The sequence below is a fragment of the Nilaparvata lugens genome, chromosome 14, assembly GCF_014356525.2.
Source record: "Nilaparvata lugens isolate BPH chromosome 14, ASM1435652v1, whole genome shotgun sequence".
Classification (NCBI taxonomy): Eukaryota; Metazoa; Arthropoda; class Insecta; order Hemiptera; family Delphacidae; genus Nilaparvata; species Nilaparvata lugens.
The window spans coordinates 5,966,587-5,980,335 of NC_052517.1; the positions used below are offsets into that span (position 1 = coordinate 5,966,587).

At 36.8% G+C, this 13,749-nt stretch overlaps 1 protein-coding gene across 1 annotated transcript in view; it reads left to right on the forward strand.

The window, feature by feature from the left end:
• LOC111047954 (cyclic AMP-responsive element-binding protein 1) overlaps positions 1-13,749 on the forward strand; it is a 44,874-nt gene extending 31,125 nt beyond the window's left edge. The window contains exons 6-8 of the mRNA XM_039441149.1: positions 1,954-2,106; positions 8,461-8,554; positions 11,342-13,749. Of these exons, the coding sequence (XP_039297083.1) occupies positions 1,954-2,106; positions 8,461-8,554; positions 11,342-11,489 (395 nt within the window). The 3' untranslated portion in view covers positions 11,490-13,749. The remainder of the gene's footprint in view (positions 1-1,953; positions 2,107-8,460; positions 8,555-11,341) is intronic.

A 13,749-nucleotide genomic window follows, 5' to 3' on the forward strand; every position in this document is an offset into this window, starting at 1 on the left:
TTTTGCAAACTATGAGCAAAACATTTTGCTCAAAAAAATAGTTTAAGCATTTGCTCAAAAGTGAAAGCTTATACTCAAAATTGTATTATTTGCTCAACTTTTGAAACAAATGCTTCAAACAAGGTGAGTCTAGTCTAGAGCATCTAGATCACCTTTTGCTCATAGTAAAATAGTTTATCTAATTCTTGTGAGTAAGAGGAAACTATACCAGATACGATCACAACCAATAGTTGAGAACTATAAAACTCTGTTTAGATTCAACAATGATATATATCAATATTATTCCTACAAAAGAATAAATACAAAATATACCTATCCGATATAAAGATAGCCATCACACTATACCAGGACATGGTAGATTACGGCTAGTAATATAATATTCCCAGGAATAGCTCTGATTGAAGTAGCAGTACCCAATCAATTTTTCCGCGATAAATGCATTCCAATCTTCAACTTGGTGCCAACCTAACAAAGTCAACTCAGATACAACCAGATACGATCACAACCAATAGTTGAGAACTATAAAACTCTGTTTAGATTCAACAATGATATATATCAATATTATTCCTACAAAAGAATAAATACAAAAGATACCTAACCGATATAAAGATAGCCATCACAGAATAGGAAATAGGAATTTAAGAAGATGAGAGTGTGGACAATTATAAGAAGTCTATTGATATTATAAGATTTCGCTTAAGATTATTATGGAGATGACATTATCCACGCATTTATTACAAAATTCATAAGTCAACGAACCTAAAACTCATTCATGTATAGAAAACAGAGCAGACGACGCAAACACAAGCCGTGTCTATACTTGCATATTTAGCGCTTACGTGAGCTATAGAAACAAAGTAAGATCACAAAGGCGAATCAGCTGATGAAAAATCAGAGGAATCAAAAACGTTCACAAAGGCCCGGTTGCAGAAAAGCCGGTAAAATCCAGTGTAAATCTTATTCATATAAAAATGAGCAAATGCTTGTACTTTCATGTAATGCTCATGAGCATATTATGCTTTGGTTTTATTCATATGGGCTACTGTATCTATCAATAGGGGTATTCCCAATGTTTGAGATAGCTGGCAAAGTCGAGCTATTTGCTATCTCCAGCTATTTGCTAAGTCTGTGCTTAATATGCTCTGTTACATGCTTAATATTATTATCTATGTTCAATTATTATGCTTAAGGTATGTATTTGTATTACCAATTGTAATGTTCAACCATTATGTTTAATGTATGTATTTGTATTACCAATTATTGTAAAAATGCAGTGAAATAAACGAATTATTTATTTTATTTATTTAACTCAATGCTATAGTGGTACGTTAGAAAAAAATTAACAGACGAGATGGCATAAATAGCACAGGTTTGAGTCCGCTAACTCTAGCTATCTCTGTTTAAGCGGCAGCCATATGTTTATAATCTTACTTTTTCAAACTAACTTTAAGTTACACGAATTATCCGCTTGGATCGCTACTGGAGTTAGCTAATAGCAGATGGTTTTTTAGATGGGGCGTTCACAATCCAGAGTTATCAAATAGCACTTTAGCTGGCTAAAACAACATTGTGAATACCCCTAATTTATAAATAAATAAATTATTTATTTATACATTAATAGATACAATCATTCTCAACTATGAATGATTGGGAAAGGAACAACAGGCTTAAAGCCCAAAACTGTTCCTTTCCCAAATTTAGATAGAAATTGTCCAAAAATAGGTTATGTTTACACTACACGTTTTTTGTCTAATTTTGAGTCCAAAATATTCATAAACTAGGAATTTAGAATTTAGGAAAGTTGAAAACCAAATAAAATAATAATACTTCACTAAATCATCACCAATAACTGAAAATACTGTATTAATAATTGAAAATTTTAAAACGCGAATTATCATGGATTCTTTAGAGTTGACAGTTTGATTCAAGTGTTTTTTCTCAATTTTGTTGCAGTTATACCAGCTGGCACCATCCAGCTATCGCAGGGGGAAGGAGTGGGGGGTCTACACACGCTCACGATGACGAACGCTACGACGGCAGGTGGGGGGACCATAGTGCAATACACACAAGCCCAGGACGGTCAGTTCTTTGTGCCAGGCGAGATTGGTGAGTTACAATGTAAATACAACCAAGCGGTCACTCAATCATTCCTATAGCTATAGATACTTAGATGTTTATTCAATTGTTAATACAGTTACAGATCATATAGAATGTGATTAGGATAGAAAAACAGGCTTGGCTAATACCTAAATTAAACCGAACCGTATTGAATCTTGAAAATGTGAAACAAGTCTTAAGGGAAGGTCCTTCTTAGCCTCAACTCACACTTTCGCGACTCAGGTGGAGAAGAGACTGGACTCTAGTGGAGAGCATGTGTTTCCAAATGGAGACGTCGCGGAGACTAGAATCGACTGGTCTGAGTGTCACTATTTGGAAACACATGCTCTCCATTAGAGTCCAGTCTCTTCTCCACCTGAGTCGCATAAGTGAGAGTTGAGTTTGCAATATTTGTATCAAGTTGAGATGATACTGTATAATGTGTGGTGATACAGTATAATTTGGAGGTGAGTCTAAGGCTCAACTGACACTTAGGCGACTCAGGTTGAGAAGGGACTGGACTCTAGTGGAGAGCATGTGTTTTCAAATGGTGACGTCGCGGAGACTAGAGTCGACTGGTCTGAGTGTCACTATTTGGAAACACATGCTCTCCACTAGAGTCCAGTCTCTTCTCCACCTCAGTCGCCTAAGTGTCAGTTGAGCCTAAGACGGGCTACACACTGGTGTTGCAAGACACGCGTCTTAAGACGCGTGTCTTTTCTTATCAGATTTCATGAGACATGCATGTCTCTGTCGCTTGTCGCATATCTCGTGATTTTCGGTTGTTACAAAGCTGTATTACAGACTGTGCATGAGCAGTGAGAAAGAGTGCTCAGTGCTGGCAGTAGACAGTGGCTAGAGCGCATGCGTGGAGTATTGTCTCGCGCGACACCTGTCCGATACACAGGCGATGCCTCGAACATCTGTCGCAAGCAGTGAGTAAGCTCTGATTTTACAACACAGGTTGGTTTCATTATGCGACATGCGTCGGACATGAGATTTGTCGTAGACATCACGTCTACGACATCATTGTGTAGCCCACCTTAGAATCAACTATGGCTCGAATCCAATCTCAGTTTTGATAAAATTGGGCCTTATTCACTCATTTTCATATTAATGCATAAGTCAAGTTGCGAGATTTATTTCAAACTGTCATCATTAAAAAGGTGCATTCTAAAACTGGATTCTTACATATCAGTGTCCAGTGTGCAGTGAGAATATAATTCCCATATGTTACCATTGATACCATAGAGGAAAGATAGCATAAGAAGATATCCCATTGTCGTTTATGTTTCAAATTTCAAGCAGATTTTTGTTGACTCAAGCCGATAACTGTCGACTACTGTTAGTGTGTTGTTGAGAGTGTAAGAGTGCAAGAAGGGCACAGTATGAGAGACTACCAGCGTCACATAGCTTCACCAAAAACAACTACTAGGACTATCGGCTTCAGTTAACACTCACATTTGCAACATAAACACCCTATACACTGTCTATTATTAGTGTGTTGTTGGGAGTGTGAGAGTGTAAGAAGGGCACAGTATGAGAGACTACCAGCGTCACATAGCTTCACCAAAAACAACTACTAGGACTATCGGCTTCAGTTAACACTCACATTTGCAACATAGACACCCTATACACTGTCTATTATTAGTGTGTTGTTGGGAGTGTAAGAGTGCAAGAAGGGCACAGTATGAGAGACTACCAGCGTCACATAGCTTCACCAAAAACAACTACTAGGACTATCGGCTTCAGTTAACACTCACATTTGCAACATAGACACCCTATACACTGTCTATTATTAGTGTGTTGTTGGGAGTGTAAGAGTGTAAGAAGGGCACAGTATGAGAGACTACCAGCGTCACATAGCTTCACCAAAATAACTACTAGGACTATCGGCTTCAGTTAACACTCACATTTGCAACATAGACATTCTATACACTGTCTATTATTAGTGTGTTGTTGGGAGTGTAAGAGTGCAAGAAGGGCACAGTATGAGCGACTACCAGCGTCACATAGCTTCACCAAAAACAACTACTAGGACTATCGGCTTCAGTTAACACTCACATTTGCAACATAAACACCCTATACACTGTCTATTATTAGTGTGTTGTTGGGAGTGTAAGAGTGTAAGAGGGCACAGTATGAGAGACTACCAGCGTCACATAGCTTCACCAGAATCAACTATGGCTCGAATCCAATCTCAGTTTGATAAAAATTGGGCCTTATTCACTCATTTTCATATTAATGCATAAGTCAAGTTGCGAGATTTATTTCAAACTGTCATCATTAAAAGGTGCATTCTAAAACTGGATTCTTACATATCAGTGTCCAGTGTGCAGTGAGAATATAATTCCCATATGTTACCATTGATACCATAGAGGAAAGATAGCATAAGAAGATATCCCATTGTCGTTTATGTTTCAAATTTCAAGCAGATTTTTGTTGACTCAAGCCGATAACTGTCGACTACTGTTAGTGTGTTGTTGAGAGTGTAAGAGTGCAAGAAGGGCACAGTATGAGAGACTACCAGCGTCACATAGCTTCACCAAAAACAACTACTAGGACTATCGGCTTCAGTTAACACTCACATTGCAACATAAACACCTATACACTGTCTATTATTAGTGTGTTGTTGGGAGTGTGAGAGTGTAAGAAGGGCACAGTATGAGAGACTACCAGCGTCACATAGCTCACCAAAAACAACTACTAGGACTATCGGCTTCAGTTAACACTCACATTTGCAACATAGACACCCTATACACTGTCTATTATTAGTGTGTTGTTGGAGTGTAAGAGTGCAAGAAGGGCACAGTATGAGAGACTACCAGCGTCACATAGCTTCACCAAAAACAACTACTAGGACTATCGGCTTCAGTTAACACTCACATTTGCAACATAGACACCCTATACACTGTCTATTATTAGTGTGTTGTTGGGAGTGTAAGAGTGTAAGAAGGGCACAGTATGAGAGACTACCAGCGTCACATAGCTTCACCAAAATAACTACTAGGACTATCGGCTTCAGTTAACACTCACATTTGCAACATAGACATTCTATACACTGTCTATTATTAGTGTGTTGTTGGGAGTGTAAGAGTGCAAGAAGGGCACAGTATGAGAGACTACCAGCGTCACATAGCTTCACCAAAAACAACTACTAGGACTATCGGCTTCAGTTAACACTCACATTTGCAACATAGACACCCTATACACTGTCTATTATTAGTGTGTTGTTGGGATGTAAGAGTGTAAGAAGGGCACAGTATGAGAGACTACCAGCGTCACATAGCTTCACCAAAATGAGAGACTACCAGCGTCACATAGCTTCACCAAAAACAACTACTAGGGCTGTCGGCTTCAGTTAACACTCACATTTGCAACATAGACACCCTATACACTGTCTATTATTAGTGTGTTGTTGGGAGTGTAAGAGTGTAAGAAGGGCACAGTATGAGAGACTACCAGCGTCACATAGCTTCACCAAAAACACTACTAGGGCTGTCGGCTTCAGTTAACACTCACATTTGCAACATAGACACCCTATACACTGTCTATTATTAGTGTGTTGTGGGGTGTAAGAGTGTAAGAAGGCACAGTATGAGAGACTACCAGCGTCACATAGCTTCACCAAAAACAACTACTAGGGCTGTCGGCTTCAGTTAACACTCACATTTGCAACATAGACACCCTATACACTGTCTTATTAGTGTGTGTTGGGAGTGTAAGAGTGTAAGAGGGCACAGTATGAGAGACTACCAGCGTCACATAGCTTCACCAAAAACAACTACTAGGGTTGTCGGCTGCAGTTAACCTCACATTTGCAACATAGACACCCTATACACTGTCTATTATTAGTGTGTTGTTGGGAGTGTAAGAGTGTAAGAAGGGCACAGTATGAGAGACTACCAGCGTCACATAGCTTTACCAAAAACAACTACTAGGGCTGTCGGCTTCAGTTAACACTCACATTTGCAACATAGACACCCTATACACTGTCTATTATTAGTGTGTTGTTGGGAGTGTAAGAGTGTAAGAAGGGCACAGTATGAGAGACTACCAGCGTCACATAGCTTCACCAAAACAACTACTAGGACTATCGGCTTCAGTTAACACTCACATTTGCAACATAGACACCCTATACACTGTCTATTTTAGTGTGTTGTTGGGAGTGTAAGAGTGTAAGAAGGGCACAGTATGAGAGACTACCAGCGTCACATAGCTTCACCAAAAACAACTACTAGGGCTGTCGGCTTCAGTTAACACTCACATTTGCAACATAGACACCCTATACACTGTCTATATTAGTGTGTTGTTGGGAGTGTAAGAGTGTAGAAGGGCACAGTATGAGAGACTACCAGCGTCACATAGCTTCACCAAAAACAACTACTAGGGCTGTCGGCTTCAGTTAACACTCACATTTGCAACATAGACACCCTATACACTGTCTATATTAGTGTGTTGTTGGGAGTGTAAGAGTGTAAGAAGGGCACAGTATGAGAGACTACCAGCTTCACATAGCTTCACCAAAAACAACTACTAGGACTATCGGCTTCAGTTACACTCACATTTGCAACATAGACACCCTATACACTGTCTATTATTAGTGTGTGTTGGGAGTGTAAGAGTGTAAGAGGGCACAGTATGAAGACTACCAGCTTCACATAGCTTCACCAAAAACAACTACTAGGACTATCGGCTTCAGTAAACACTCACATTTGCAACATAGACACCCTATACACTGTCTATTATTAGTGTGTTGTTGGGAGTGTAAGAGTGTAGAAGGGCACAGTATGAGAGACTACCAGCTTCACATAGCTTCACCAAAAACAACTACTAGGACTATCGGCTTCAGTTAACACTCACATTTGCAACATAGACACCCTATACACTGTCTATTATTAGTGTGTTGTTGGGAGTGTAAGAGTGTAAGAAGGGCACAGTATGAGAGACTACCAGCGTCACATAGCTTCACCAAAAACAACTACTAGGGCTGTCGGCTTCAGTTAACACTCACATTTGCAACATAGACACCCTATACACTGTCTATTATTAGTGTGTTGTTGGGAGTGTAAGAGTGTAAGAGGGCACAGTATGAGAGACTACCAGCTTCACATAGCTTCACCAAAAACAACTACTAGACTATCGGCTTCAGTTAACACTCACATTTGCAACATAGACACCTATACACTGTCTATTATTAGTGTGTTGTTGGGAGTGTAAGAGTGTAAGAAGGGCACAGTATGAGAGACTACCAGCTTCACATAGCTTCACCAAAAACAACTACTAGGACTATCGGCTTCAGTAAACACTCACATTTGCAACATAGACACCTATACACTGTCTTATTAGTGTGTTGTTGGGAGTGTAAGAGTGAAGAAGGGCACAGTATGAGAGACTACCAGCTTCACATAGCTTCACCAAAAACAACTACTAGGACTATCGGCTTCAGTTAACACTCACATTATTTGCAACATAAACGCTCTATACCGTGGCAAATCACCATAAACTAGTAGTTCTGTGAACAGTAGACCTCGCGCAGTTATAACGACGTCCCAAACCATAAGCACATCCACACTGATACACTATTTATTTGATCAGATCATGCTTACACAAGATTTAATTATCATATAACGCTTTCCGGAATTTAGCGCGAGAAAACCAGAAGAAATCTAGGCGCCCAGACGAGCTGTTATAAGTTCTTTGCATCTTATTTAATAGTGCATAAAATTGCATTCAATGAGGCATGCAATTTATAGTCTACACAGCTGCTAATTTTTTACCAAGTTACATTGAGATATTGCATTGCATGCGTCATGGCATGAAATTTGAATTTGAATTTGACAGCTTATTTATGATGAATAATTCTATAGTCTGATTTTCACTCTAATACTGACGTATGAAGGAGGCTCCTTTTTCCTTTTATTTTATCCTTGAAATGGAAAAATTTCCAAAAACCTTGTATATACGTCGACGCGCAATTTAAAAAGGAACATACCTGTCAAATTTCATGAAAATCTATTACCGCGTTTCGCCGTAAATGCGCAACATTTAAACACTTAAACATTAACAGAAATGCCAAACCGTCGACTTGAATCTTAGACCTCACTTCGCTCGGTCAATGATACAGTATCAACATCACAAATGATACAGTATCATCTCAACTTGATACTCAACATCATAATTTGGTACAAAACTTGCAAACTTTTGAATGAATTCTACAATCCATGGCATATCTTCTTGTGCTATCTTTTCTCTATGCTAAAACTGATATGTGGGAATCCGCAGAGTTATTGTTTACGTATATTATTCTTTATTGATACATAAATTGAGTTTTTTTCAAACAATTTATTTGTTATGTTTCAGTTGTGACGCAGGGTAGCGGTAGCCTAAGTGGGGGGAGTCCAATCATAGCCGAGGACCAGCAGAGGAAACGGGAGTTGAGATTACTTAAAAATAGGTAAGATTAATTTATTTTTCCTACAGATACCCTGAAAAGTGACCATTTGTGCACTGATTGCAGGCTGCAAAGAATCACTTTTCCGCACTAGTGCGCAAAGTGAATACTTTGCGTACTCCAGATTTGCAGCATGACAACGCAAAATAGTTAGTAGGTTATATGGAGCACCAGTGCAGCAAAATCAAAATTAAGTTGGTAACAGTGAGTGCTGTGGCTGCTATAGTGAGCAGAGGTGCAACGAAGCACAACGCGCTAATTATTATTAAGTAGATATTATAATGGAGGACAACGACAGCACAGTGCCACCACAGCACACACCACACAGCTGCCCCCCGCCATTCAAACACACATACATTATTCAGGCAATTTTACCCATAATTACCCACTTTTCATATTCAATGGTAACTGTAGGAAAAATTTAATGTGAAATACGTGCGCAAAGTTCGTTTGCTGCACTCAAGAAACCATTCCGCCCTCGCCTACGGCTCGGGCGTAAACGTTTCTTTCGATGCAGCAAACTGTCACTTTGCGCACTAGTTGCACAAATAACTATACCTACCCATTTATTTAAACAAGCAATTCTTATTAACATGATTGGGAGAGAATAATAAACAAACCCTCAACTATTAAGCTAGTCCTGTCAAAGAAAGGTTATAGAGGGAAAAATTGAACCTACATTGAAGCTGCTATAACAATGAAAGGAAATAGTGAGATAATATATCATTTCAAAGAGAATTCAATTCTCAACAAACCTACTATAAGCATCAGTGCACCCCCGACTGGATCGTCCATAAATGAGATCAGCAGGCTCGCTGCGCTCGCCTGCATTTTTATCATATGTTAGGACGATCTAGTCGGGGGTCCAGACTGAACGTCTGGTCAAACGGATATGGCGAGCGAAGCGAGCCTGACGGCCAGTAATATAATATTCCCAGGAATAGCTCTGATTAAAGTAGCAGTGCCCAATCAATTTTTCCGCGATAAATGCATTTCAATCTTCAACTTGGTGCCAACCTGACAAAGTCAACTCAACTTAATGCCAACCTGACGAAATTATTAATTTAGTTACCAGTTAACAACTGTTTCGAAGAGGTACTCTCTCTACATTATAGTTTATTAACATATGGTATGGACATTTTTCAATTATAATTGAGAGATTGGAATAAGTAGAATATACATGCTAAAAGACGAACTTTAAACCCTTAAAAACCACCCTTAGAGTTAAAATATTGTCAAAAGATTTCTTAGTGCGCCTCTAAAGGGCCAACGAACATACCTACCAACTTTGAACGTTTTTGGCCCGGTAGATTTCTAGTTTTGCGAGTGAGTGAGTCAGTCAGTGAGTAGTGCCATTTCTCTTATATATATATATATATTATTGGAAAGTTATAAGCCCTGAAAGAGCAAAACATTGGATATAAACCTGTTATTTTAACAATTACACACCTTCACAAGCGAATATCTCGGGAACTTTTGGGAATATCACAAAATTCCACTGAACAAAAAGTGTAGAGAATTTATCAAGCTTCATTTTTGAATAGTCAGTTATGTCGATTGAACGCATTGTCTCAAGATATGAGCGTGGGAGCAAAACGCTGAAAAATGCAACTTTTAAACTACCCTCATCCCCTTAGCACATGAGTTAGGAATGGGGACTTTTGATATGTTCTCCTCCTAACTAATCTCAACAAAGCTGCAAAGTCAAAAATTTTGTTTAGAACATTCCCTCCAAATTCCTTTGTCAATTGGTCTATTGTTGCAAAAATGGAGATTTCACACTCAACACTAAAGCTGCTGCAAAAGGTCTAGGGAAATTCGTAAAAGTGTGAAATTATACTTCAAATTGAAGAGAATTTAATGCTCTATAAGCTTTTAATGGACATGGATTTTTCCCGTCGATTTTCAAAAAGTTATAAGAGCAAAAATAGAAAAAAATTGTTGGCAAACGTGTTTTTTTTTTTTCAAAAATGTCATACCTTCAAGAACGGTTATCTCGAAAACTAGAGGAGATATAAAAAAAGTTGTGGAATGAATATTGTAGGAAATTGTGTTAGCTTTAATTTGTTTTATGACAGTGAAGTCCTTATGATACATAGTTTTTTAGTTTTATGCGAGAAACCAATAATGGTACCTTTAAACCACCCCCACCCCCTTAGCACAGTGGATGGGGTGGGGACTTTTGATATATTTACCTCCTTACTACCCTAAACAGAACTGCGGGGTCAAAAATTGTCTTCCAAACATTTCCCTCTATACCCTTTTTTGAGCACTCATTGCCTGAACTATATGCCTCTCTTGAATTTATAAAGATGATATTTTATGCTCTTTCCACATTTCTTCTATAATTTTCGCCTTGTTCTTGTCTTTCTTCTTATTAGTTTCTTCTTCTTTCTCTTCTTTTTTTCTTTCACTTCTACTTCTTTCTCTACTCCTTATTCGTCTTTCTCTTCTTTCTTCTCCTCTCTTTCTTCTCTTCCTCCTTCTAAGGTGACTGTAGGCAGTTTAACGTCATACCCAGGACGAATTTATTCAGTTTAATTCAGAGTATACATCCTAAATAATAGTTTATAGCAATATAGTTGAAAGTATAGTTAACTATTCGACGATTTCAACTAGATATGGACCAAGGAATTATTGATTGGAAGGTGAAATTAAATTTAGATGTTGATAATATTTATTGTGCTGTTACTTCATAATGTGATTGATTATGTAGTTAGTTGCTTTTCCTTTCCCATTGTGTTCCTCCTTTTCTCTCTCATTTATCAAATTCTTCTCTGTCTTTTTCAGGGAAGCAGCAAGGGAATGTAGAAGGAAAAAGAAAGAATACATCAAGTGTTTAGAGAACAGAGTTGCTGTGTTAGAAAATCAAAATAAAGCCCTTATAGACGAATTAAAATCGCTGAAAGAACTCTACTGCCAGCAGAAAACTGATTAATTTCCCTGTGTTTGTGCAAAGTTTCCCTGTTTTTGAACAGTTTCCTCGTTTTGTTGTGCTGGATTCTTCAGTAATTCTGTTGCCAACAGAAATGTGCAAATGTCCCTGTTTCTGAGCAAAGTTTCCCTGTTATGTGCTGGATCAGTTAGTAATTGTGTTGCCAACAGAAATGTCCAAATTTCCCTGTTTCTGAGCAAAGTTTCCCTCTGTTGTGCTGGATCATTTAGTAGTTGTTTTGACAAGTGAGAGTGATGACTACACTTTTTTAAAAACTTGACTATTTTCCAAGACTCAATTCTCCCATTATGTTGTGAAGTTGAACGCTTAGTGACATTCTTACCTACAAAAACTGGAATAATTTCCCTGAATTGCAGCCGAAATTTCCCTGCTCTACAAAAGGTTGGTAACAGCTGTAAGTGAGGTTATGTGTACATTTTTTAGCAGTATGGGTACAAAAAATAGTAACGTTATAGATGTGTTTAACAACTTTTAGAAACTAACAATCTTTTGCGATTGATTTGATACATACTTCTTGATACACGTTGCAGAAATTTTGCAACGCGCTGCTCATTATTTGCAACGTGTTGCATAATATTTGCAACAAAACTTTGTGCAGGAGTGTTCAGTAGCTCCTGATGTGATCTCTTTTTGCGATTTCTGTCTAATTGACTGAAAATTCAAGAATGTCTAAAAATAGATGATAAATTATTGTTGAAAATGAAGAGAATTTTAGAGTAGAAATGAATTGCACGCGTGGCCTTATTGACTATTATTTTAATCTAAAATAAGTCTCCATAGTTTTATAATTCTGATTAGAACTAATACTAGTATCAATAGAGATAACTCTATTATTATTTGCAAACATTAAGTTAAAATTATAACAGATTATGTTTTACTAAACCGATAATTAATCAATGTAGCAAAGAATGATTAACAAATTTCATCTTATTGACATTGAATGAAAGATACATAATATGGTTGTTCATATCTTTAGCTAATTTTACATCAACATCAAAGAATTAAAAATTATACAGCCAATCTAATTTTTATAAAATAAATTGCTTGGATAATTTATGGTTGGGTATATTATTGAGGGACTTTCTATGTACTATTAAATCATATTTATCAACAATATGATTAACCCTGGTTGATATTATTTGTTTTCAACATTTTTATCTATTTCGTGATCTTTAGCTTGAATTTTTGGAGTATTGTCTATCGATTTCTAATTTTTTCAATGCTTGTTTCCATTGCTACAGATTTGTATTACAGTATGAATTTGAATTAACATAATTTTGACTAATTATTATTTAAATTGATGTTTTATACTCAACAAAAAAGAAACATGTTTTTTTCATTAAACATGACTGCAAGTAATTACATATATTATTACTGTACGTATATATTTGAGAAGTATTGTTTTCAAGCAAAAAACCCAGATTGAACTAAAATTAAAATTATTACATTTAAACTTGTCCAAAGGATTTTGTAGCAATGGAAGCCGAATAAATATTACAATAAAAATGATTCCTCAATAAATATATTACATCACAGACTATAGTATAATAATAATTATTTTGTGACTAGGCAATTTTCCGTAACTCCGGTTTGAAAACACTCTATTTGTTTTTTCTTCTATTGATATTATTTTAAAATGTGTGTTTAAATTTTGAAAAGTTTTTTCCGTTCTTATTATAATTGTAATCCTAATTTAATTCAATCTTAGGTTGTAGGTGATCTGTAGTTTTCTTGTTGTCTCATATAGCATTGGGAGGGAAGTTATGCTAGTAAAATTGAATAAACTTTGATATTTATGTTGATAATATTCAAGGATGGCCTTTCAGTAATCTCTTTTAACAAATTAAATTTAAATTTTGTTAAATTTTCAATCATCAAAATTGTATGTGTGTGGATGAGGTTTTGAGTTCGAACTTGGTAAATTAATTATTTTTGTAGGTACATTTTTTTTGTTTGGTTTAACGTTTTTGTAAGAATTGATTTCTATCTAGGTTTAGGAAAATAATTGATATTGTATGGGTATACAAACCACAGAGTGCAAGTAAATTGAACAGACATAGTTGGGTGGAAATTATGAATTTGATGGTCCACCATTCAGGTGTAGAACATTTTTAACTCAATTATAAAGCTCGTAAACAAGAAATTTTGTTGTTAATTTTCGTTCAAATATGACTGAAATTCTAAGTTTTGTTCAAAATTTTGTGAAATTCTATTTGAATTGGATGGCGATTGTTAGTGTAAT